This window comes from Colletotrichum godetiae (assembly GCF_030913485.1).
Source record: "Colletotrichum godetiae strain CBS 193.32 chromosome Unknown BDP55scaffold_4, whole genome shotgun sequence".
Taxonomy (NCBI): domain Eukaryota; kingdom Fungi; phylum Ascomycota; class Sordariomycetes; order Glomerellales; family Glomerellaceae; genus Colletotrichum; species Colletotrichum godetiae.
Window position 1 is genome coordinate 490,713 of NW_026851252.1, and position 23,259 is coordinate 513,971.

The 23,259-nt window shown below is 52.5% G+C and overlaps 9 protein-coding genes and 1 non-coding gene across 10 annotated transcripts; 3 read left to right on the forward strand and 7 right to left on the reverse strand.

Annotated features, from left to right (window-relative positions):
• Nucleotides 1–1,753: 1,753 nt before the first annotated feature.
• Nucleotides 1,754–3,284, reverse strand: BDP55DRAFT_259769 (uncharacterized protein). Its single transcript, XM_060566332.1, has 3 exons — nucleotides 3,183–3,284; nucleotides 2,894–3,130; nucleotides 1,754–2,837 (listed from the first exon to the last, which is right to left on the reverse strand). The coding sequence occupies exons 2-3, from the start codon at nucleotides 2,919–2,921 to the stop codon at nucleotides 2,104–2,106; spliced, it is 762 nt and encodes a 253-aa protein (XP_060434976.1). The 5' UTR covers nucleotides 2,922–3,130; nucleotides 3,183–3,284; the 3' UTR covers nucleotides 1,754–2,103.
• A 643-nt stretch (nucleotides 3,285–3,927) lies between these two features.
• On the reverse strand, nucleotides 3,928–4,633 carry BDP55DRAFT_646542 (uncharacterized protein; the record flags this gene model as incomplete). The annotated part of the gene is made up of 1 exon (XM_060573716.1): nucleotides 3,928–4,633. The coding sequence occupies exon 1, from the start codon at nucleotides 4,539–4,541 to the stop codon at nucleotides 3,930–3,932; it is 612 nt and encodes a 203-aa protein (XP_060434977.1). The 5' UTR covers nucleotides 4,542–4,633.
• A 1,531-nt stretch (nucleotides 4,634–6,164) lies between these two features.
• On the reverse strand, nucleotides 6,165–6,797 carry BDP55DRAFT_626959 (uncharacterized protein; the record flags this gene model as incomplete). The annotated part of the gene is made up of 3 exons (XM_060571690.1): nucleotides 6,165–6,180; nucleotides 6,217–6,433; nucleotides 6,548–6,797. The coding sequence occupies 3 exons, from the start codon at nucleotides 6,795–6,797 to the stop codon at nucleotides 6,165–6,167; spliced, it is 483 nt and encodes a 160-aa protein (XP_060434978.1).
• A 2,151-nt stretch (nucleotides 6,798–8,948) lies between these two features.
• BDP55DRAFT_626960 (ankyrin repeat-containing domain protein) lies at nucleotides 8,949–9,413 on the forward strand (the record flags this gene model as incomplete). The annotated part of the gene is made up of 1 exon (XM_060571691.1): nucleotides 8,949–9,413. One exon carries the CDS (start codon nucleotides 8,949–8,951, stop codon nucleotides 9,411–9,413), a length of 465 nt encoding a protein of 154 aa, XP_060434979.1.
• A 769-nt stretch (nucleotides 9,414–10,182) lies between these two features.
• On the forward strand, nucleotides 10,183–11,095 carry BDP55DRAFT_723894 (uncharacterized protein; the record flags this gene model as incomplete). Its single annotated transcript, XM_060578811.1, has 2 exons — nucleotides 10,183–10,274; nucleotides 10,354–11,095. The coding sequence occupies 2 exons, from the start codon at nucleotides 10,183–10,185 to the stop codon at nucleotides 11,093–11,095; spliced, it is 834 nt and encodes a 277-aa protein (XP_060434980.1).
• Nucleotides 11,096–11,326: 231 nt separating this feature from the next.
• Nucleotides 11,327–12,067, reverse strand: BDP55DRAFT_646546 (uncharacterized protein). Its single transcript, XM_060573717.1, has one exon. It carries the CDS (start codon nucleotides 11,862–11,864, stop codon nucleotides 11,427–11,429), a length of 438 nt encoding a protein of 145 aa, XP_060434981.1. The 5' UTR covers nucleotides 11,865–12,067; the 3' UTR covers nucleotides 11,327–11,426.
• A 714-nt stretch (nucleotides 12,068–12,781) lies between these two features.
• On the reverse strand, nucleotides 12,782–13,918 carry BDP55DRAFT_723896 (ABC transporter; the record flags this gene model as incomplete). The annotated part of the gene is made up of 2 exons (XM_060578812.1): nucleotides 12,782–13,271; nucleotides 13,359–13,918. The coding sequence occupies 2 exons, from the start codon at nucleotides 13,916–13,918 to the stop codon at nucleotides 12,782–12,784; spliced, it is 1,050 nt and encodes a 349-aa protein (XP_060434982.1).
• A 1,345-nt stretch (nucleotides 13,919–15,263) lies between these two features.
• On the reverse strand, nucleotides 15,264–17,554 carry BDP55DRAFT_259833 (uncharacterized protein). The gene is made up of 6 exons (XM_060566333.1): nucleotides 17,262–17,554; nucleotides 16,995–17,199; nucleotides 16,651–16,935; nucleotides 16,534–16,597; nucleotides 16,185–16,484; nucleotides 15,264–16,128 (listed from the first exon to the last, which is right to left on the reverse strand). The coding sequence occupies exons 1-6, from the start codon at nucleotides 17,336–17,338 to the stop codon at nucleotides 15,422–15,424; spliced, it is 1,638 nt and encodes a 545-aa protein (XP_060434983.1). The 5' UTR covers nucleotides 17,339–17,554; the 3' UTR covers nucleotides 15,264–15,421.
• Nucleotides 17,555–19,932: 2,378 nt separating this feature from the next.
• On the forward strand, nucleotides 19,933–20,022 carry BDP55DRAFT_t46. Its single transcript has one exon. It is a non-coding gene; the product is annotated as a tRNA-His (tRNA).
• Nucleotides 20,023–21,292: 1,270 nt separating this feature from the next.
• On the reverse strand, nucleotides 21,293–23,084 carry BDP55DRAFT_723898 (uncharacterized protein; the record flags this gene model as incomplete). The annotated part of the gene is made up of 2 exons (XM_060578813.1): nucleotides 21,293–22,738; nucleotides 22,977–23,084. The coding sequence occupies 2 exons, from the start codon at nucleotides 23,082–23,084 to the stop codon at nucleotides 21,293–21,295; spliced, it is 1,554 nt and encodes a 517-aa protein (XP_060434984.1).
• Nucleotides 23,085–23,259: the final 175 nt, after the last annotated feature.

Sequence of the window (23,259 nt, forward strand, 5' to 3'; positions counted from 1 at the left end):
TTCCATCAGGAATAGCAACAGCTACCAATAGCTCCGGAAGATAGCCCCGGGAGGAAAAAGATTCGCCGGCTCAAGACGCCGGCGATTCTGGAGTGCCTCGATAGAAGAGCTATATGATAAGCAAAGCACGCCATAATAGCTTGGGTACGTTAGTCGCGTGTCGGCTGTAGTGACTGACAAGGAGCGGCTCAAGAACATCGAGTATCGTGAATCGAGAACCGGAGCTATGACAAACGGATCAGACGGTGCATGCGGCAAAGCCTCCAGCCTCTTGGAAGCTGTGCGAATAAGCCGCGTCGAGGTGGCGCCATGGAACAGGGGTTAGAGCTGACGGTCAGCAGAAGTAGGCAACTTCACATTGTTGTCGCATGCCCCGCCATTTTGCGTCGATGGTTGACGAAGAGTCGAGGACATGGGGTCGGTGGCTGCGTCTGTTGTTGTTGCTCTTCTGCGAGCACTTGCGCAGTCGATATTTCTTTTCCCAGCACCCCGCACTGCCCACCGTTGCCGAACGCTTGCAGAACAGGGAATAGGCAATTGAATCCGGGGAACTTTGGTATTGAGAGGGAGATTCCGTAATCAGGTAAGTGAGAGCTTCTGGAAAGTAAGCCAGTTGGCAACCCGATGCCATGGGTGTCCATCCTTCCATAGAGCAACTAGAGGTCTCCAAACAAAGGACTTCCCTGACAACAGAGCGGCACAGACGTCGGCAGGAGCCCCGCGATGGTCATGAAAGATGGCTGGCGTGATGATGGACGCCTCGGGAGCGGCACAGTTGCCCAGACCTCGATCAAAGCGAGGACCAGGAACTGGTTCCCAGTAGCCATGCACAAGACGACGCCGGGGCAGGTACAGGGGTCGAGAGCGAGAAAAGAGTGGGTAGAGTAGGGCGTTCAAATCCATCCGATGCATGATGCACATCGGCGTGGGCATCGGCGAGAGGGATGTGTGGAGAGAGAGAGGGAAATATTGGAGCCAAGGGCGGTATAACCAGATGAGAAGTGACGAGAGTAGTGATGCGCACGCAAGTTGAAGCGAGTCAAGAAGGTCTGAAGGAGCAGAGCATTGGATGAAGCGTAGAGAAGAAACGAGAGCAGGTTGGGTTCAGATGATGGCTGCCCTCCCAACCGTTCCGATGCAGTGGACTTTCTCCCCACACACCGTTCCCACTCTGTAGACAACAGGTCAGTTTACAGTTCTGGCCCCCAAACCTAATGACAACGGAGGCTGTACATAAGGCGGGAGCGCTCATCTGGACTCTCGGCATTACCTGCAGCCACATGCAACTCGACTTAAGAGCGAGCAGTCAAGCACTCTACCAGCCACGTGCATTACATAAAACGAGTATTCAAATTGCCTATACGGGAAAGAGAGGAAAGATTTGGAGGCTGATGTGCAGTTAGGCAATTTGGACGGTACGGTCGTGGACAGTGGGGTAGGATTTACAAGGCATAGGGCCGCAGTGGGAATGCTCCCTTCCCCATCGCCCGCTCCCGGTATATTTCCCCGCAGGTACCGCCTGCCCTACGCTCCAAGTTTTCTAGCGTTGCCAGGCGAGAAGAACGTGGGGAATCTTGGTAGCAGCAACACGAGATGTGGCTGGCGCGTAGCAGGTGTCACTCGAGATACTCGAGACAGAAGAATTGGTGATGAGAGCGTTGGAGAACCATGTCGTGTGTGGCTGGTGGACGGAAGCAGGTGGGACCGAGCCCGTGCACTTGGCGCACCTACCTCACCTTAAGCTAATCTACCTTACTTGCGGAGTGCCTAGGGCTCGTACACAGCCATGTTGGACCCCGCGATGCCGCTTTTCTTGTCAACCAAACAGGTGACAAAATGCCCCCCTATTCCATTACCCATTGTCCACACTGCCAGCTATCTGCTTTAAGAGAAGTGGAATCAACCTTGGATCTCGTTGTTGCCATTATCAATCTTTTTCAGAAACATTTTTGTGCTTTCTATTGCCAAGAGGATCATCTACATTTTGCCATACCCAAAACACCAAGAACCAGTAACCTCCATCACAAAATCATATGCACGTGTATTTCATCCCATCAAGTCGTGCTTCTACTTGAATGCATCGGCCATTCTGAAAGGCTGCTGTCATGATTCTTCGATAGTTTCGTTCTCCTGAGCCAAAGAATACAAGCCCCAATCGAACAAAGTACTCGCGGAATCTTCCCGCTGCCCTCCATAGTTACAGCTACAGTCATATGACGATAGGGCCCCTGTGTGAGCTCCTTGCGGGTAGTAGTTGCCGAAGGGTGGCGATGTCTCCTGCTGAATGTGCAACGGGTCCGTCTCTTGAGGTTCCTGGTCACAGAACTTCTTTCCGCCGTTGGAATCAGCGGTTGCTGAGTCTGGCTGAACCAATGTCTCATGGGAGACTGCAGAGGAAAGGCCTGGCTGCGACGAGTTTCCTCCGCCAGAGACGGACAAGTTGACTGTCAGCTGCGATAGGTGTGAAGATCCCGGCTCCCGTGCATCTGCAGCGGCCCGTGACAGGCCGGGCTCCTTTCCGACAGATACGTCTTGAAACCCGGTATGTTGGCCACCGATCATGCCTGTAGTGATCGAGAAGAATAGGCTGTAAAATTGGTCCTTCACTTCCGGCTTGTAGTCTGCAACGAGTGCAAAGATTTTGTTCATCATCTCGTCAAAACTGCCGCGAGTTGCAAACTCAGTCGGGCTGGAGATTTCGCCGCGTTTGACAGCCTGTTGGGCCTCAAAGTCAGAAATGGAATTGGAGAGCAATCCAACTTCTTTTGTATTGAAGTCTTTGTGGTCCTCGCAGGCTCCAACTTCTTCTGGAATGAAATCCTCATAGTCCTCGCAGACTTGAACGGTGTTAGTCTACCGGATACAGCCTCGGGGCGCTTGCGCAGGGACCTACCTACAAGGGGATTTGGGCACAGGGCCATTGTCCGGAAACAAAATGCGCCAAATTTCCCGAAAAGTGCCCAAATGCTTCTGAAAAGAAGCTTCAGTGCCTTTCCTGGGCTTCGTCTTGTTGGCTTTCGTGCATACTTTTTCGATGAGACCCCAATCCTGATCCGTCATGTACAGTTTAGGACTTCCGGTACGGTCTTCCTCTCGAAGTTTCGAGAAATGCTTATCGTGCAGATGAGACCTGATCGAGTTAGAATGCCTCTTGTTATTTGGACCACAATGAATCAACTTACTTGAAATCACTGAGCGTTCTGAATTTGGTCGGATTTCGGCAAGCCCCAGCCACCAAGGTCCGATACCTCACGCTGTAGGGACAGAGCCAGTGTTTACCCTTACCCGGCTCGTCATCTCGAGCCCTTTTGGCAGGCGGTAACTTTTGCTTCTTATCCTCATCCTCGTCTTCATCCCAATCTCTCTTGGATCTCAAAGGTGGCGATAGATGGGTCGGAATGGATGCACCGGCAGGTGTTGCTGAACTTTGCGTTCCTGCCCCATGATTGCCAGTCGAAAAACTTTCTCCATCGACCGCTTCATATTTCTCATAAGGTCCCAGGGTGCAGAAGATACCCTTGAGCAGTGTCAATACTTTCAAAGAATCATGGCTACACGGTATGAAATTTCGAAGCCGACGTTGAAGGACGTCGACTATGGCGTCAGCATGTTCTGGGCTGGCAGCTAGCACTCTTCGAATAGAGCTCCCCAGTGAATTATATTCATCTGCCACGCTCCGTCCTTCGTCGTGCTCAAAGTCGTCTTCGGAGAAATCATCACTGCAGTCGCCATCTGTATTGCAGGGCTCTTGCAGTCCTCCTTGGAGCGGACCTAGAGGAGGGTCTTCAGACAACTGACTGGCAATCGTGTCTGAGATGCAGACTTGGTTGTCGAAGATGGACTCTGTTAGAACAGTCGAATCTCCAGCAGAAGATACGGATTCTTCCCGTCGTTCAGATCTTTCCGAAGTCGTTTTCGCTCGCGCTTGCTCATGGGCCGTTGTCCCTGGACTGAACGACAGAGTAAGTCAACATCCCACTGTTGTGCGAAAACAAGTGATAGGCTACTGACGCTTTGGGGGTGAAACTCCGGCTGTACACTGAGCCTAGTTTGGGAAATCTTCTAGGCAAATTCGCCCGATCTGAGGAGGTCTTTTCGAATCTATTGAGCCGATTTGTCGGATCTGAGGTCTTTGTGGATCTTCTGAGCCAATTTGCCGGATAAGAGGAGGTCTTTGTGAATCTTCTGAGCCAATTCGCCCGATCTGAGGAGGTCTTTGTGAAATCATTGTCAAGATTTGCAACGGTCTCCCTCATGCGTGCGTCATACGATTCTCTTGACTCATGTGGACTTCCTCCATTGGAGTTAAAATCATCCAAGCGACTGTAGTCGTTCACGTATGCATTCAGCCTCCCATGCCTTGGGCCTTGGTGCGATAACTCTCCCGTTGCGTGGGTTTCAGTTGTGGGAGATTCGGTGGCTGAAGCCTCAACTTCCTTGTTGGGGCAGGTTAGTTGCATGGGGGGTCCCGCTGTCGTTGGTATAGCCGCGCCATTGTCACCACCACCACCACCACCACCACAATGATGGGCCGAAGCCATGTGGTACCCTGGAAAACAACTCCTTGATCGGTCGAGAATGAGATGATATAGGGAAACTCACTAACTAAAGTAATAAGTACCATGAAACAAGCCGACCGCAATATTGGAAAGATTGTAGGCGGACCGCTGGCTTTTTGTACCTGAAGGCAAGTTAGGAGAAGCAGGGGGGTTTGAACTTGTCCAAAATCGTGGACAAATCTCCTGATTGGCCTGCATGGCACATCGGGATGTGGTTGCTCGTACCTTTCCCACCCATTTCCTGCGGGTAAGGTACCTCAACTGGTTGAATCGTGCCAAAGTAGGCTGTGGACGTTTGAGGCGTTCAGCAGCCGCTCTCATTGGAACATGTCATCGTTTCTCTCTTTGTCTATCTGTAAACTGTCTAGCGCGGGGCGCCATTTCTCCAGATGTCCTCGATTATGGGGAAGTTCACGTGTATGACGCACGTTCACTCGCACTCTGGCAGCTTTTGGTACACTGGTGTGGTCAAATCATGTACATGTTTTCTGGCTCATATTCTGGTGGCGGTGTATGTCACCACCACACAACGGCATCTTTCTTCACCTTCAGTTGATTAGACTGGAAGCAAAAACAACCCCGCTTGCAACATTGCATACAGAGGGCCAGCCCTCTGGGCCTACTGACCCCTTCCTACGATCAATGAACAAACGTAGCCGGCTTCGCCTAGTAACCCAAAATCTTCAGCTCAAAGTCATTTGAAGTCGACTTCCTGCCCGTGAAGTGATTTTGCATCTCGTATGCCAGCAGACCGCGAGTCGCTGTCTTCTCACCAGGCTTTGCGATGGATGTTCTCTGGCTGTGCAAGATTTCAGTACGTTAAACATCCAATCGCTCGTCAATGAGCTACGGAACTGCGCTTGTCAAAAGTAACAAAAACACATGGCCAACTTCTTGAGAAGTCCGTAATCGCGGAGATGTGTCAGGGAGGTGCCTGCGGCCAAGTTCAGGTTTGGCGCCATTCCATCGGAGAATGGGTACCTGCAGGAGTACATGTCATGAACAAGGATGTCTGGTTCCAAGCCCCCTCAGTTTGGGTCGCCGTGGTGCGATTGGCTAGTTCAACTTTACTACGGCCGTTCCTGAACTTTCGACCTAACAGTTGCTTCAATCAGATGAAAGCCCATACCTAATCTTACGGCGCTTCGAACTTCAGATGAGTTGATACAAAGAAGATGTATTTCAATTTTGGAACGGTGCTCTTAGCATAAAAATGTCTGAGTCCATCTAGGATGTAGAGGTACCAGGTCAGGCCATCTCTAATCCAATGCACGCTCTATATGAGAACGTCTTTGTCGAGACTCATAGTCGAGATGGTTTCACGAAGTACCACGGCAGGCGTTTCTGATCCTATACTTAAGGTTCCGAGGAGTAAATAACTGAAGTCGGCTCTTGGAGGACTGGAACTGAGTCCAAAAGGCTCGTAGAAGGTCAGAAGTGTTCACGATAAAACTAAGGAAATTTTACGCGTAACGGCAGACGTGGGTTGTCTATCGGCAATAAATTGATTCGTTTGCCTAGTTGCTGCACGAGCTACGTTCTGCTGTATGAGGGAAGAGAAAGAGAAGGCTTCAACATAGTAATCGTCTACTTATTTCAGCTTTTTCAAAGCCGACTATTGCTGTAGAGTTTCGGTCTACAGCGGTCTACAGCGTACCGTACTTCATGGTGCAGTGTCCCCTCAGCCCCGACACTGACCGAAGATAAGGTGTACTTATCACGGGTAAGCTCTCTCACCAACGCCCCAACAACTTCTCTACCCTCCTTTATAGTGCTAAGGTCGTGCGAGACATAGGACCGATTCGCTACCTCGAATTTCGAGGTCTTGAGCGTGTTCGAGATACCCAGCTTTGTTCTGAAAGCCTCTGCAATATCTGTGCCTTACGTACTGACCAACATGTAGTCAATGGTAAATAACGCGTTTAACCTGATTTAAGTATGTCAGTGTCGACTCTGTCGTTCCTTGGCGAGAATCCAGATAGACTTACAGCCGGGCTGGGGCTTGCAGCACTTCATCGTCTCCATACCAACAGTTCCGGGCTCAGATCGCTGCCTCTCACCAGTGATCTCGCATGTCGTCTGGCAGGGCAAGTCTTCCGGAAGATCGCAGACCCAACCATTGGTGAGGCCTCGCGAGATAGGACCGACATCCGACTTGCAGACCTCGGGGGCGAACCGGCAGCCTGCCATGACACCAAGGGACATGGAAGCAACAACGAAGGCCTGGGTGAATCTCATGATGGCTAATTTAGGGATTAAAAAAGAGTGAACTGTGATATTATTGAAAGTCCGACTCAATGTGGTTAGTAGATGGCTACTATTACATCTCTGGTGCTCAAGCTCTATTACTTATACTTGGAGTCTGAAGAAGAAGCTCGCTCAAGGATACGCGAATAGTGTGTTGTCGTCCGCGTACCTCCGATCCCCAGTTTCTGTTGTTGAGTCTAATAGATTGGCCGGTCATGAGTGCTGGCCTCATGCTGGCTTTACGCTGTTGATCATAATCCCCATTGATTTCTGATTTACGTACCGGCATTGTTCTCCGTCCCGGCGAGTCATTGTGTGAATTAGACGAACGGGTCATCCCACGCGGGACAGGCGAGTCATTGTGCGTCGTTGAGCATCACCAGACTCAAGTGCTTAATGCTGGCCCTGGATACGACAGACCGCTCCGTCTCGCAAAACCCCACAAGCAATGTATGACTCTCACGGTATTCCACTCGCAGTCCCAGAGTATGGTTGCCATATAGGATGGCTTCTCCTGCGTGAGGGCGTTGAGATGTGTGTAGTGTTGATATCCTCATGCATGTCTCCTCTCCTACTAATATTGAAGTTAGGATTAAGCTCCTCACACTGATATTCAGACCTTGTATCGTTCTATACCGCCTTGAACGACATCGTAACGGGTCAAGATACCGCTCGAATATCTGTGCAAAGATAGAGTTCATATCATACCTGTGTCTGATGAATGAATGGGGCAATGCTGCGGGCCGCCCGCGGGCACTTAAGGTTTCTGCGGTTTCGGCCATGATCAAGTCTCCGTACCAAATCCGTGCTTGCGGCTCGCAAGCCCAACTCTGCCCCACCCGTCAGTGAGTTCGCTCGCTCGCAACCGAAAGGAAGGCATCTTGAATCCACTTGAGCCCACCAAAACTTCAAAAACATACAACACCAGGTATTCGCTGGTCGTCACCGACCCAACTACTAATCCTGCCCTCATTGGCTTATCTATGGGAGAGCGGACGGGATCCCGAGTTTTCCAATGGGTATGGTCGTATGTGATGGTTGAAGCTGTCGAGGATGATCATGAATGCAAGTCTGAGAAGCTGGATGTGGCTGCACCTTGTTCCGCACTGTGCCACATGAGGTGCAGAACAATTGAAGCACGCCAAACAAGACCTTAAAAGTGCTCAGGTCGACTGGTCAAGAGCCTAGGTTATCAAATAAGTTTTGTGCACTCGATTTCGTTTTCCAAGCGAAGCGCTGACCTTGAAGAATGAAGCTGGAGCTCCGTCCCATTCCACTGGTCTGATTGGCCAATTGATTTTCCTCGCACACCTGCGGCTGCCAGTCAGTGTTCTGAATGCTACCCAAGGCAGTGGGTAGGTGCCGGGTTAGTGGGGCCGGCCGGCCGCGAGTTATCGTCGCAGCCCCCGAAGGACGGAGGCTAGCTCCCCGAATCACTTGCGTGGTAAGCTCTAATCACGTCACCTGTGCGAAAGAAGAAAACTCGCTTCAAGATTGATTTCAAGCGCTTCATGGGCCTCCGACATGATTGAACGTCTCTGAATCAAGCCTGACGAAGCGTATATTTGGTGGTATGTTTGTCCTAATACCAGCCTGGAAACCGGTCTAATTCCATTCGTCAGATTGCCGAAAGCCAGTCAGGCCAGACTTGAGTTGATGGGTCAAACTACATATCCTCAGAATCTAGCGTTGCATGTTTGTCTTTTCATAGTGTAAAGTTTAATGGTTATCAATCATGGTAAAGATTAGCATATAGCACCGAGCATAGATACTGATACGCACCGAATCCCCGTCATGTAACGAGCGCAGCTATCAACAAAGCGGAAACGAAAAGGTTTCACGATAGTCGTCGGAGATGGGCGTGTTCTCACTCAACGCCTTCCGCCAGAGACTCTTCACGATATACTAAAAGTCAAGACCAACCCTCCAAGATTAGTGATCCATGAAACCAAACTAACCAACACGACCTGGCATCTAAGAAAGCACGACCTCTGCGAGCTGCGCCTTGTAAGCCGCACGTACGCAGCGTTCGGTCTCCCGCACATCCTCGAGCTCATCGCGTCAGGGCTCCGAAAGTCTTCAAAGAAGGCGATTGAACCACCGTCCTACCTTCACCGGCTGACATTTTGCTGCTTACATGAGATGCTCGAGTCTCTCTTACAGCTCGGCGTACCTCTCGACAAGTTCGACACTCAGGCCGAAACGGCACTGCACATTGCGGCCCACCGTGGCTGCGGGAGGATATGCATCCGCATCCTGTTGGCGGAATCCGCGAACCGGGACGTTGAAAGCCGTCTCGGATGGACGCCACTTATGATTGCGGCGAGGTACGGCCATCTCGAAGCTATCACGGAGTTGATACGGGGCGATGCGCGGCTGGATCGGAGGGGGTTCCATGGTTGGACGGCTCTGCACGTCGCAAGCCAGAACGGCCGGGAGGAGGCTTTCAAATTGCTTGTCGGGGCAGGTGCAAGTCTGGGAATTGTTGATAATGATGGCTTGAAGGCGAATGATGCTCCCGTGGGGAGGGTCAATCTTCATTTCCCATGCCAACGTCTAGAGAGGCAACACAGGCCGCTCGTGTCCCTCGGTATCCCACTGCCATGATTCTGGAAGAAGTTGACTCCGCGCTCAGCTCACGTAGATGAATCCAAGGGCAATAGGTACATACGATTGGCATTACATCTGCCTTAATCACCCAAAAGTATCGTGCATTTTTGTGCGAGCCTAATGTCCTTCACCGAGCCCTTCACCGAACATTACATGTCATCGCTAACCCGACGTGGACTGGGCCATTTCACTCTTTGAAGAATACGGACACACCAGCCATCGTGCACGGTGCTTCTGAGTCGTCGGCAAGGCAGCAAAAGTATCAGACTGCTTAATTGCCAATTTGAGCAAAAGCCGGTAGTTGTAGCATGCATTTCCCAGATCAGTAATCACCTCAGCTCCGGGAAGGATGTGGGATCTGACTTGCTTCAGGGGAAAATCACCGGCAGACTCCATGATTCGGCTCCGTCTTACGGCATTAGCTCGCTCAACCGATCTCCGGTAGACCGCCCCACTCTGCGGGCCGTGGCTTTGTTTTGTCTTACAGCTGCGAGCGGGGGCAGCCTATCGGGGCACGGCCGCTTGGACCTGTATAGCATATGAATCATCGCCGCTATGTCATTTGAGGTGCAGATCACCCGTGGAAGAGCATTCCAACGTTCGTATTGTGTATCTGATCTCATCGTGAAAAGTAGAAATAGCCATTGGTTCCTCGTTCCTTTCGACATCTGACTGTCCCAATTGCTCAGTATCCTGCACCGAGAATCACATGGACGCTACATCAATACAGTCCGACAATCAGCATTCTACTCCAGTTCCGCCCACCATGGACGCCTCTAACAAACCCGCCATCACGTTCTACGACATCGTCCTCGACCCCAAGGTCTACCCCATGGCGCCGAATCCGTGGAAGACGCGGTACGTGATGATCCCTCATACCTCCGTCTAGGAAGAAGACGAGAAAAGTTCCTGAGGAACCAAAACTAACAACCGGCAGATTCGCACTCAACTTCGCCAAAGTCCCCTACCACACAACCTGGGTTCCCCTCAACGCCGTCGCCGAGACGCGCAACTCACTCCAGCTCTCCGCTAATCGCAAACACGATGATGGCACCGACTTCCCCACCCTGCCCATCATCCGCGACCCGCTCGCCTCTCCCTCAGGAGACAAGGAGGTCGTCGTGGGCGACTCGTTCGACATCGCGCTGCACCTGCAAAACACCTACCTCTCCGGCAAAAAGGACCAACTCTTTCAGGATGGAGCGGACGGCGGCACGGTAGCCTTGCACCGCGTCTTCAATGCCTCTGTAGACCAGGTCTTCAGCCAGTACGGCGCTCCGCTCGGGGGCTTCTACATGCCCCTCGACCCGCGCACCGCCGAGGCCGACAGGAAGTCGTTCCTGGACCGGTTCCCGGGGAAGAAGTGGGAGGACCTTGAGATTCCACCCGGTTCAGACGTCAGGAAGAAGATGCTAGAGGATTTCGAGACGAATCTGGAGGCAAAGCTTGGCCACTGTTTCCCCGCTGGGGGAGCAGGTCCCTTTGTTGACGGACGGGAGAGCCCGATGTATGCGGACTTTATTGTTGGCGGCTGGCTGCAGTTCATGAGGGGATGTTTGCCTGAGTGGGAGGCGTTGAGGAATGAGTGGTCTGGTGGGAAATGGGGGAAACTGTTTGATGCGCTTCAGGAGTGGACGGACGTTGATGGAAGGGAAGGCATCGTTCCGGCGAAGCGATGAGGGGACGGGTCTCTCATGGGCAATAGTCTTCTCAACAGGTCTAAATTGTGCATTGCTGGAAGTCTGGAACTTGGTTTCCTAGGGGCAGGCATGGCTTCAAAAGGTACTCGGCTTTCATGGTTCTGATATCCACGTCCTCGAAAGACTGCACTTGCCATGAACTATCCGTGATCTGGTACGCCGCAAAATCGTGGATTCGTCATCATAAACTTGCGAAAACCCCACGAAACATCATCACCAGCGACGAAGTGAATGACTCAAACCCAACATCTGATGAAGCCCCAACCTAAACGCAGCGCCCTTCAGATACCCTCCTCATCCCCCCCCCCACTTAGGGCGCCGCACCGCACCGGGCACTCTTCCACAACAACCCACTCGAGCTCCTCGAAGCAACACAACCCCCCGACCCCGAATTCTTATCGAACCCAATGCCGCCCTTGACGCCGCCGCAGTTGTATCCATCATACAAGTCGCAGCTGCCGCCCGTCTTGGCCCCGTTGCCCCGCCACACGTTGGCCACGTTGAGGCTTCCGCTGGCGCCCGGCATGCCGAGCGAGAAGCAGTCGCCGGCGCTCCCGCCGTTGACGTACTCGCCCGCGTGCGGGGAGCGGGTCCACCACGCCGCCGTCTCGCTTGTGTAGGCCGAGCAGCCCGAGTTGGAGTAGAAGTTGATCTGTACGGCTTTGCCGGCCTCGTAGTTTGCCGAGACTGGAGTGGCGAGCTGGAGGGCTGCTGCTACGAGGAGCGCGAGGGTGGATGGGACGTACATCTTGGATGGTGGAGGAGTAGGTGTTTTTGGTAATCGTTTATATTGTGAGAGGTGGAAGAGCCGATGGTAAGATGTAGGAAGTATGTTTGAGCTTGAAGAGATGAATGGCTAAGAGCTTGTTGGATGATACTAAACCGGCCCAAACGTCGGACTTATGTACTAATTTACTCTCGAGTTTCGGTGTAGCTGCCATTGTCAAAACATCATCTCCATTCATTCTATGGAGTAACAAGACATTGAAACAAAAGCTGATGCCTAGAATGATGGAATTCCGACTGGCTTCTTAGTAAGGAATGTCTTGGTACAATCTATTAGCCAAGTCCACCTTCCAAACCTGTCTCTAGGAACGAGATACCGTGGAGATTCTCACAATTGGGCGCTGATTCAGCATCTGATCCTTTGATGTGGCTAGACTCGACGGGATGAACCATGCGGGAGGACCCGTCCCGCTTATTTCGGGCTGCAGCATGTACGGGCCGGGGTGTCCCTGCGGGTTCGGTAGCGGAACTCCGCGAGGAGGAGGGTGGTCTTACTTGTTTCTATGAATGGCCAGTCTAGCCAGCGATGAGAGGAGAGACGAGAGAACAAACAAGAAGAGGTTGTGTTGGACTCGCAACGAAAGGGTCAGAGTCACAAAATCACATCGTAGGGGCCTATATTGTGAGGAGATGCAAACCCTTCAAAGTATATACGTTGTCTGCCAATTCTTCTACATTGATCAAGGTCAATTTGTCCCTTCTGGATTATTGATGAATTTTTAAGCCTCGCCAATGCCCACAAAGTCAACAACAACATCATATCGATACCATTGCCTCAACGATAACTCACTCCCACTCCATCCGCCGCATTTCCTCAACGCCGTCTAGTACCCTGTCTATATTTCACAGCTCACATTGAGGACGTCCCCAATGTGAACCTCACAATTCATCAATCAGAGGACTCAACCCCTGCGCAGTCCCAAGTTTATCCTCAAAAAACAACTTCAACTGCTCCACACGCACCCGGTTCCCCATAAACCTCTCAAAATCAACCGGATTAGTCGACTTGATATCCATAAGCCCAGGATACCCAGCCGGCGGCGCGACATCCTTCCGCACGCTCCACGACCCCGTCGTCAACTGGTACTCGTCGCTCAGCATAAAGTTGTGAAGCAGCTTGGCGCCCTCCGGGTGCGGCGCATCCTTAAAGATGGCCGCCCTCTGCGCCCACGTCACAAAGCTGCCCTCTTGGGTTGGGATCGAGAGATTCAGCGGCGCCGTGGGGACGAGGCCGATGTCCGCGGTGAAGGTGGCGGAGAGTGTGGTGTTCGGCGAGGTGAGGAGGGTAACGGGCATGCCAGTGCCGCGGACCCAGCGGGGGTTCTGCGCGAGGAGCTTTTCGAACCATTCGTAGCCGAATTGTTGCATGCTTTCAAGTGAGCTAGGTGTTAGTGATACTTCACGTGGACAGAAGGCTTCTGGGTTGGGAAACTATCCAGAAGTGTGGTCTACTCACATCAGGTCAAACGCGTACAGCACCGCATCGTCGTCGTTGGGGTACGTAAGAACAAGCTTATCCTTAAACCTGGGCTCCAGGAAATCCGCAAACTCCCTAGGCCCATCCTCCTCCCGGTCCGTATTCCAAATAAACGTCCACGCAAAAATCGAAACCCCGTGCCACGCCCCGCGAACATCCCGGAACGCAGGATGAACCTTTTCGAAATGGACAGGCTGGTAGTGTAACAGCGCGCCCTCGAGGTCCCAGCGGGGGTAATCGTGCAGGGTCTGCAGGATCGCCGTGTCGACGTACAGCGCGCCCGCGCCGAGGGCGAGCTGGCGGTCGATGTTGCCGTCGTGGAATTTGGAGACGTCGACGGTGATGTTGAGGGTCATGCCGGGGAACCGGTCCTCAAAGGCCCTTTTGAGGCCATCTTGTTGGTTGGTCTCGTCCCCCCCGTGCCAGACTGTGACGATGCCGCCCTCGTCGAGGGCGGCTTGGTGGATCTCGTCGAGGGTTCGGTTTTCGATTATAGGGGCGCCGTTGAAGCCGAAGGTTGTGTCGTATGATGCGGCCATGGTGGCGAGGCTGGTGGCGGCCAGCAGAGTAAAGCCGATCATCATGGTATGGGAGTTTGGTGTAGGTCAGATATGAAGGGTGAAGCATGTAGAAGCCGAGTCCTGGATGAAAGCTGAGGACGGTGGGGACAACGATGCTCTAGTCGGAAGTCATCCTACGAGGGATACCACATCCCCTATATACCAAAGTCGAGCATCAGCTCCATTGCCCGGTGACTTGTTGCCGTCACGGTACAATAAAACCACGACTTGGTCAACAGTTGATCTTCACATCGCATCTCTTCTTCGTGCCGCTCTCCTGCTGAATAATTGAGATCTACTAGCCAAGCCTGCCCCCCAGAGGACGCAAAACCCGCATGTTCTGGCAAGACGCGAATCGCGAAACCTTCAAAACATGGTGAGTATGGTCGTCATAAGCAGCGTTTACACCATAAACGTGGGAAATCAAAAAGCCGACGCGCGCGGTAGACTTACCAAGCTAGTGGGACTCAGCCCTGGCCCGACTCCACCTCGTGAGATAATGTCACCATGTTAGTCTACTCATCTCTAGCGTCTTCTCTCCTTACAAGATCTATCATACCACTTTGCCTAGTGGGCCTGAAAGGCCAGTTTCTTGCTTTCCCTGCCTCCGTACCCAATCGACCAGCTGCCGTGATCCACGGTCGTGCCGACCAGGTCCAGCTCTCTGATCAAAATGCATGCTGCCGATTATTCGCTTTTCGACGAAACGGAGGGAAGTTAGTAGCAGGATTCGATCTAAGACTGTCATTACATGACGGACTGGAGCCATCCAAATTTTGACCTTACGCTGGGCAATAAGCTTATTCCAATAAACGGCCCCAAATAGACTACGTACTATTCCTACACGTACAAGGTTTTGAGCATCACGTAGCTCGGCAAAGTAAATGTCTTAAATGGAAACTTCGATCGGCAGAAGTAGGCAAGGACTTGGCCCAGAGACGATTGGAGAGACTAGCTGACAAAGTAGTATAAGAGTGGCAATAGTTGGTGCGTTAACATACTTCTCGACATTATTTTCTCAACCATAGTTGTAAAATCACCCCTTTAGGAAACATGTCTGCCATGGATGGACCACTCTCGCACCTCGCATCGTGCTTGTTTTCGGATCGTCGGCCGCCTGGTAGCTGCAAAGGGGTGGGGATCCCCTTCTGCGGCTTGGTCAGCATCGCATGACACCCTAGCTCCAAGACTTCACGATCGGAAGCAGGTGTCGGAAGCTGACAGTTGTATCTGATAAGGGCCTAAGAAGTTTCCGTCCGACCACAGTGCCGAAAATGCAGATATAAAAGTGTTGGGGGGCTTGGTCTTAATCCTAGAGGCTGAACAAATCTCGCGAAGGCTCGAGTGAGCTAGCAAGCAAAGACGTAAAATACAATGTCAGTCTATCAATCTATTTCAATATTTCGAAAACAACCAAACGCCAAAGCTATGCTACCAGGTAAAGGGGTATCTCAGCGCCGTATCGTACTCAAGCACCTAGCACTAGCTGCTCTCTACTTCGAGAGCGCGCTTGGTGCCCTCCTTCGACTGCACATACTGGTAAATATTGGGGTCACCGCCAGTCAACTTCAACAGGTGACGCTCGTATGGCCCCAAGGGTTCCTCAACCATGGTCCTCCCGTTGGGACTGGTCGGAGCATTCTCCTTTGGTCCACAGTACTCCCAGACCCAACGACCATCGGAGTCGGCGTCGGCAGGATGCTTCATACACTCTTGCTGATCCGACTCAGGCTCCCAGGCTGGATGGTGCGGGACCGGGTCCTCGTAAGCCGCGTTCGAGTAGACAAGCCGCCAGTTTTTCTTCATCGCCGGGTTGTCCCACTCTCCAAGATCGTTCAAACCCAGACCCTTGCAAGCCAGACGGATACGGACCGATGAATGGATACGCTCGTTTGTGTCCGTGAGGAAAGTAGCGGTTCGAGCATCCGTGTGAGCATTGACTTGTTTGTACAGACCAGGCGAGCGAATGATCTTTCCGGCCAAGGTGTAGAGAAGGTTCGATGTCTTCTGAATAGAGCCGAGGCCCCAAGGCCGAAGGGGATGATTCTGTCCGTAGACGGGCTCCATTGCCCACTGGATGCTTTTGGCCTTGATTTGGGCTTGGTAGAACGACTTGGACTGCTGCACGCAGCGTTCGAGTGCGAGGTGGTTAAACTCGACGCCAATGGATGCCAACTGATCCATCATCCCTGGATTACGATGTTAGTCGATGATCAGAGGCATCATGTCCAGGATGTAGACTTACAGGCAAGAGTGATGTTAGAAATTCCCTGGTCGTTCCAGCCGCCACCGCAGTTTGAGTGGTTTCCCGGGAACCAGACTTGTCGAAGATCAGTCGTATGCCTGTTAGCCTTAAGACGTTCCCAGACAGCCGGCTGGAAGGAGTAGCGTGTCTCGTCGAGAGCCAGAGCCTGGAATGCGTGTTCGACTCTATCAGACAGGCTCGTGTCCCAGAATCTGAACTCGCGGTTGGACGCGTAGATACCGAGCTTGTTCAACCAGGCGATTTGAGGGATGCCAAGGCTACCAACAGTGTCCCAGACGGCTGTTTTTGCTGTTAGTCGTAGACATTCACCGGAATCAGGGCTCCTTACCAACTGCTTTGACCTTGATGATATCCCCTTGGCCCTCACTTTGTCTAACACGGGTCATACCGAGCTATCCAGGTCAGCGTTCTGTATTATCCATCATCATATGGACGTCCGACTTACCTTTTCCAGCTTGGCCCTGTATGCCTCCGCTGCCCCATCACCTTTGGGCTTGTTGTCAAAGGGCATCGTTGGGAACTCGTCACGGTAGCGGTGGTTGTTCCAGTTCTCCATATCCTTGAAGATGGGCCAAAAGTGCTCGACACCTTCGCGGGTCAAGAGTCCGAGATCGGAAATCATGCCGGCAACGGACCGGACAATGTAAGCGCCACGAGAGAAACCGACGAGGATGATCTCGTCGCCGTCGCAGTAGTTGGCGCAAAGGAAGCTGTAGATGTTGCGAACTCGCTGTCATGTATGTTAGTACTTGTCTAAACATCCAATCAGACGTGATAGTTGACACTTGCCTCTCCAAGACCGAGGCCGAAAGCACCACCAGTAAGGGTGTCTAGTGTGTTGCTGCCCGTGCCCACGCCAGACTCGTACTCGATGACCTGCATGCGGCCATCGCTGCACCTTCGGCGAAAACACCTCGAGATGCGAGTCACATTTGAGGGGATCTGCAACGACCCCTTGGGCTTAAGGAGCGTGGGCTTAACGTATGCACTCTCCCTGTGGGGCCCAATTAGCAAACTAGATTGGTATATCTAGGCCAGGCAGACTCGAGTACATACGAATTCATCCAGGTGCCGTCGCAGCACACGATCAGTCTCTTTGGAGAGTAGCTCACGTTAGCGGCTGGGGCGGCCATGATGCACAGTGACCTGTCAGCAAGAAGACGGAGGAGGATGGTGTTGTCTCGTAGGGTCTAGGTATAGGTAACGAAATGCGATGAAAACCAAAGAACGGACGGCGATGAGACGGTGAACGAAGGGATGGACGTCGAATCAGAGTAGAAGAGAGAAATAGAAGTCAAGGGGGTTTCCCGGATTAGTTGCCGAGTGCTTGGTTGAGCCTGGTTTTCTTCAAACGTTGAGTGAATATCGTGAGACTTGCAATCTTTACCTTCCCAGGATGCGGAAGCGGCTGCTCCCTTCTTTTATAACAACAGGGGGGCGAACGATGGGAAGCAAAAAGCCCCGGACATGGCATGCAGGAGGCACAGAAGAGGCATGAGGAAACAGAGCTAAGAAACCCGTAAGGCTACCCTATGAGGAGCTGACGGGAGGCATTCGCGAGTGAGATGCGGGCATGCCAGAGAGAGAGAAACACATTACAAGAACAAGAGGAAGGAACCTTGAACCGCGCATGCGCGCCCTTCTGCCGCACCGCTCGCTTCCCTTCACCGCAGCTGCTCACTTGCGCGAAAGAGGGCGAAGGGAAACAGCCAAGAACGAGGCTGAAGTCTGACACTGGGAGCACAGATAGGTAATAGGGAAGTACCAGACAGGCATTGCGGTGAGGAATGACTCTTCAGGCCCTTTGTTGAGCAAGAGCCCGGGGAGGCACAGCATCTCTGAAGAGAGGCGGGGCAAGAGGCATTTCAGGCACCAGAATAAGAGTTTGTAGGATACCTTTGTGGCATGGGAGGGTTCTTTCCGCCTTCATTGGTCGCCTTGCGGCCTGTATCGTGTTAGGTCAATGTACCTACCCTTGATGAGGTAGGCAATGTAAGCGTGAAAGAGCAGTGTGGTGTTCTTGTCATCATTTGGGTGGATCGTGGGGGTGGATGGTCCAGGTCGTACAGGGCAGGACTCGCTTGGTTGGGGCCGCCTTCCCATCGTTCAAGACTCAATTTTCGGTGGCTTCTTGTGGATTGGTGGCACAGAGTTCGAGAAAAGGCATCCGTTGGCCATTCTCCACGGAGGACTCAGATGAAAAGGACAAGTCTTGGAGTCACTGGTGGTGGAGGCGCTCAGCCTCGATTACAATACAAGTCACCTGCTCTCTGCGGATGGCTGAAGGAACGAGTGTGAGCCCAACGTAGTAGAGGAACGATTCCATCGTCAATTAGTTGGGAAAGGGGGTTGCACTCGCATTTCAATATTCCACAATGACAAAGCCTCCACCATTGACAATTTTAGGAATTTCCCAATGTCATTTCAGTAGCCTGCAATAGGTCAGCTTGGTCAATTGCTAAATAGGTTATGGAAATGAGTAGGCGGGCAGTGCCGCTCATCTGCGTCTCGCTGAGCCATTGGGGCGCCCGCCTGGGCATTAGCAAGGAAAGGACGGCACAGGGGAGGAGTGACTTGCTCTTACCTCTTGGGGCAGGTGACTGGGGAATTCATCAGAGGCGATTATGTGGTAGGCGAACCAATTGACTGCAAAGCATTGGCGAGCGAGAGAAGGCAACTGTTATGAGGCTCTGGGCTCAGTCAGTATCGCTTTGAAATGCGCCAACCGGGTTTCGGAACTTTATTGGCCTTGTTGATGCATTCGAGATATAGGCATTTGGATAGCTTACAACACGCTGTTGCACCATTTCGGACTAGACATATGTCGTGGGATGGGCAGGAGGTTGAGTTACCTGAAGAAGTGAAGATAATAATGACAGAATCAAAGTTAAAGTGTATCACATTATCCGTCCTCAACTTACCATTCGATGGCCTTCAACCCTCCACCACCTTAGCTTGACGGGAAGGCCGTCGTGCATACCCCGCCAAAGATGACTACGTCAAGCACCCATCAGTTGTAAGACCAGACGCATCAACATCCAACCAGCCCAGCCCTACGATCGGGATCGCCCAGTCCCGCATCTCACCTCAGATTTCCAGACCAACCCTCACGAACCTCGTGATCATCAATACCCAAGTGCAAACACCCCCGTCCGTGAGACACTGCGCCGGACCAGACTTTGGAGCCGCATTAGACTCTGGGGAGGCGGACATGCCGTATCATGGGATGAACCATACAACCTCGAACAGCATCAGCCAAACTTTACCAATCACTTCGTCAATCTAGAAGGGAAAAGGTCCATCTTTCGAAAAAACCAACTCACCGAACATACCCGTCTGCGCAGATGCTCACGCAAACATTCAATAAACGCCCCTAAAAAAAAAAGCCTCCGCCACAACCCGTATACCGTCTGACTGTACTCTGCAGCCCGAACATCCACAAACTTCGAGTGACTCCCGTCTTACTCCTCCCCCCCCCCAACCAAATGCCTCATCTCTCAAGCACCCAATCCACATCTAACTTCCCTCCGTCTCCCTTTCCCTAAATTCTCAACCTCCAAAAAGTTTCCCTACGAGAATGCCCCTAAATCCTCACGATCCAGATCCATCCAACCGACTTATCCACCACACCTCTCCTCCCCACTACTACGCAGGCCAAAAAACCCACCCGTAACCCACCACGATGCTTACCTGAGACTCCTCCTCCTTCCAAAACTTTCATCAACTCGCCCAGATCGTCTAGTTGGTTAGGATGATACGTTGTGGTTCTTCTATACAGCGATCCGTGTTGACGGCGGTTCGAATCCGCCTCTGGGCAGTAGGAGCTGATCCACTTGGATCAGTTTCCATTTTGTTCTCTTTTATGATTCAACATTTCGAAGCTTTCTTTTTTTTTTTTTGCCTCTTTTTCTTCTCTTCTTTCCTTTTGCGCAACTCATGCTTAACTCAGTCAAGTCTCACCCCAATCCCATCTCAAAATGTGTCTCAAAACAGCAACCCCCTTGGATGCATCGCAGCCTGACCGTCACATCACAAGACTCACCTCAGCCCACAAAACCACAAGCCACAAAACACCAAAGACTCAATCCTTCATGCATCCAACTTCAAGGGACCGACCGCGACCGACCGTGGGATTGGCCGCGACTCGGCCGCCTTGGCGAGCTTCCGAACCGCCGCCGCCATCTGAAAAAGAGCTACAACGCCATCGCCGTGGCCCCAACCAATCACGCCAAGAAAGCGACCCCAATGCCATCCTGATTCGGAAAGAAAGAGAAAAAAAAAACATTTAAGGATTTCAACTATTACTGCAAGGGGACGAACCAAACCCCCGAAAAAAAACCAAAAAAAACCTTAATTATCGAAAAGTAGGCTCGCGCCATCCCATCTTTTCCCCAATCTCCCTAGACTATGTACTCCGTCTAGTACCCAGCACTCAGCTACTGCGAAACATTGCCGCTCAATAGTCTCTCCCGAGTCCCAGCCCTACATCAAGTCCGAACAATGGCGCGATAGAACGTGACGAACCCCCTGCAGCAGAGGCAGCTGCGGCGGCGGCGGAAGCAGGGAGAAGAAGAGAGTCAATCTCGACTTCACCTCGTCGGAGCATGCCCGAGACAGCCAAGGCTAATGTTCTAGACACCCTCAGTCACCGGATGATCCAACATCAACACATTCAGGCTTTCACCTGATTCAAAGTTGGCTTTGTCTTGAAATTTGCCGCCCGTCGTTCTGACGGCGGTCTGTCCTATCTATTGCTTCCTAGCCGCTATGCGCTACGTACTCAAACACGACATCAGACAGCGCTGCGATATGTGAAGGGAAAAAAACAGGGCACACAAACATTGTGGGTATTGCATTGTAGTATGCCGAGCGCAAGATGCAAAGCCGGCCGTTTCATTTTTGTGTAGTACGGATACCCTTGTTCCAGTACTGATTGCAAGCAGCTCCTATGCTGCTGATCGAATGCAGGTGGTTCCCGTTGAACCTGCACTGTATTTTCCAGACCTCGAAAACCCAATGTGCTCAAGTATGCTTAAACCAAGTAACGCGCAAGAAAAACCTCCCGTCCCCTTCACGGAGAACCTCACTTAATCTTCTCCAAACAAAATACCGTGGTGCTCTGCGCACAGCTGGTCGAATCCCAGCCAATACACGGTCCCGTTGTCGTTAGCAGTGTCTGACCAGGCACCCCCATCGCTCTCCCGAATATTCTTGGGGTATGGGTGTGCGGGATACCACACTCGGCCGTCAATCAGGTCAGGCGAATAGTGTTCCTCATGCTGGAACCAGTTGATAGCGGAACGGATCAGCGAGCGGCCGTAGGGGAAGAACCACATCCGAGGCCAGAACACGTCCAAGGCTCCCTTCTCTCCGGTGACGTGCAGCAGCGGGAACGTCTGCTTGGTAACAATGTTGGCACCAAACTCGGACTTGCGGATCAGCTCGTTCACCGTCGCGCCCATGGTCTCATCCTCAGTTGTGTTGAAGATGCGCTTGAGCGACTTCATACCATCCGCCTGCATATGCAAGCTCCAAGGCACAAAGCTAGAGCTGTTACGATAGTTTTGTGAGATTTCGACCGAGTACAGGGGGCGGTCAAATTTGCGCCAGTCCACCCACTCGCCGTAGCCAGCCCACGTCTGGAACATCAGACTCCAATAGTCCATGGCGATGTGGAAGTTGTAGCTATACGCGGGCTCCAACTCAGGAACCCAGCCGTCTTCCGGAGGCAGCATGACGGCGGCTTCGGGATTTTCCTCCTTTTGCATCTGAATTCTCTCGAGTTCCTGCAGACCCCAAACGTCGCTCATGTAAAACTGGTCGCTTTCCCTGAATTCATACTCGGGGTTGTACACTTCGTTGATCAAGTCGAGAGTAGCTCGGAACATCTCGCGGATCTCCTTGATCGGGCCCATGATGGTACCGCTGTTGAGCCATCGGGGGTGGTTGAAGGCCATGTCTTCACCAGTGTTCGTAAGAGGGCCGAATTCGTGGCCATCCATGTTGGGCACCGGAGGAACCGCCCAGCAAGCCGGGCGCCTCCAGTCCACCGGCCAGCAGACCTTGTCGGCACCGAAGAAGATATGTCGGCTCATGGGACCGGCCAGACCCTGGGCCCTTTCGGGTCCCAGCTGCTGGATGATGCGCTCGTCTTCCTTGGCCGCAGCCTTGAAGTATCTCTCGATCAAAACATCTGGGCCAAACTGAAGAAGGACATCGTAGCCGTCAATCATCATGAAAAGATCATCGTTGCTGGATTCGGGCAGGTCCTCGAGGTACTTGGTGACGACGCGAATCTTGGCCAAGTGGGATTGGGCAGCATCGTTCTCGCCGGTGCCGTTCCATCCTGCAACGACTGGCGCGCCGAAGCGGTTGACGGTGGACGAAACGAGGGCGCGGCAGAACTGCAAGTTCGGGGCGCTGGCGGCGATCAGGAAGTGGAAACGGCCGGTGCCTGCGCGGGCGGGTTTGGCCCCCTTGGTGGATGGCGCGGAGGATTTACTTCCGGTGGGGAGAGAAGCTGAGATATCGGACTGTGGGAGGAAGCCATTGTCAGTTCAATGTCAAGCGCAAACAGCTACAACGGGTGTCTCAGAGTCCCGCATCGAGGAGTTCGGTCGAAGTTTCAGCCCAAGTCGGCACGTGGGCGGATTCTTCCTCCCCTAGAAGGGAAAAACTGCCCCAGTAGACGGGGGACTTGCGACGGCGATCAAAAAACGACAAGAAGTTTGAAGTAACGACGGGAAACATAAAAGAAGGAAAGAAGCTTACCCAGCTCAGGTTCTCCGGGTAGAGAGACTGTGAGAAGATGAGAAGCGCCGAAACGATGACGAAGGCGGCCAGCAGAACTAGTCTGCGGCCTTTCAGAGCCATCAACATGGGTGCGACTCTGGTTTCATTTAGCTGCCGGATAGGCTTGAGATCCAGGTTGGGCGAAATTGGGGGGGTTGACAGGCGGGCAGGCGGGCTAGTGCAGTGCAATGTTGGTTGGCGACGGCGGCGACGAGGCGATATCCACGAGAGAATAGGTCGAAAGTGCAATTTGGGGTATTAG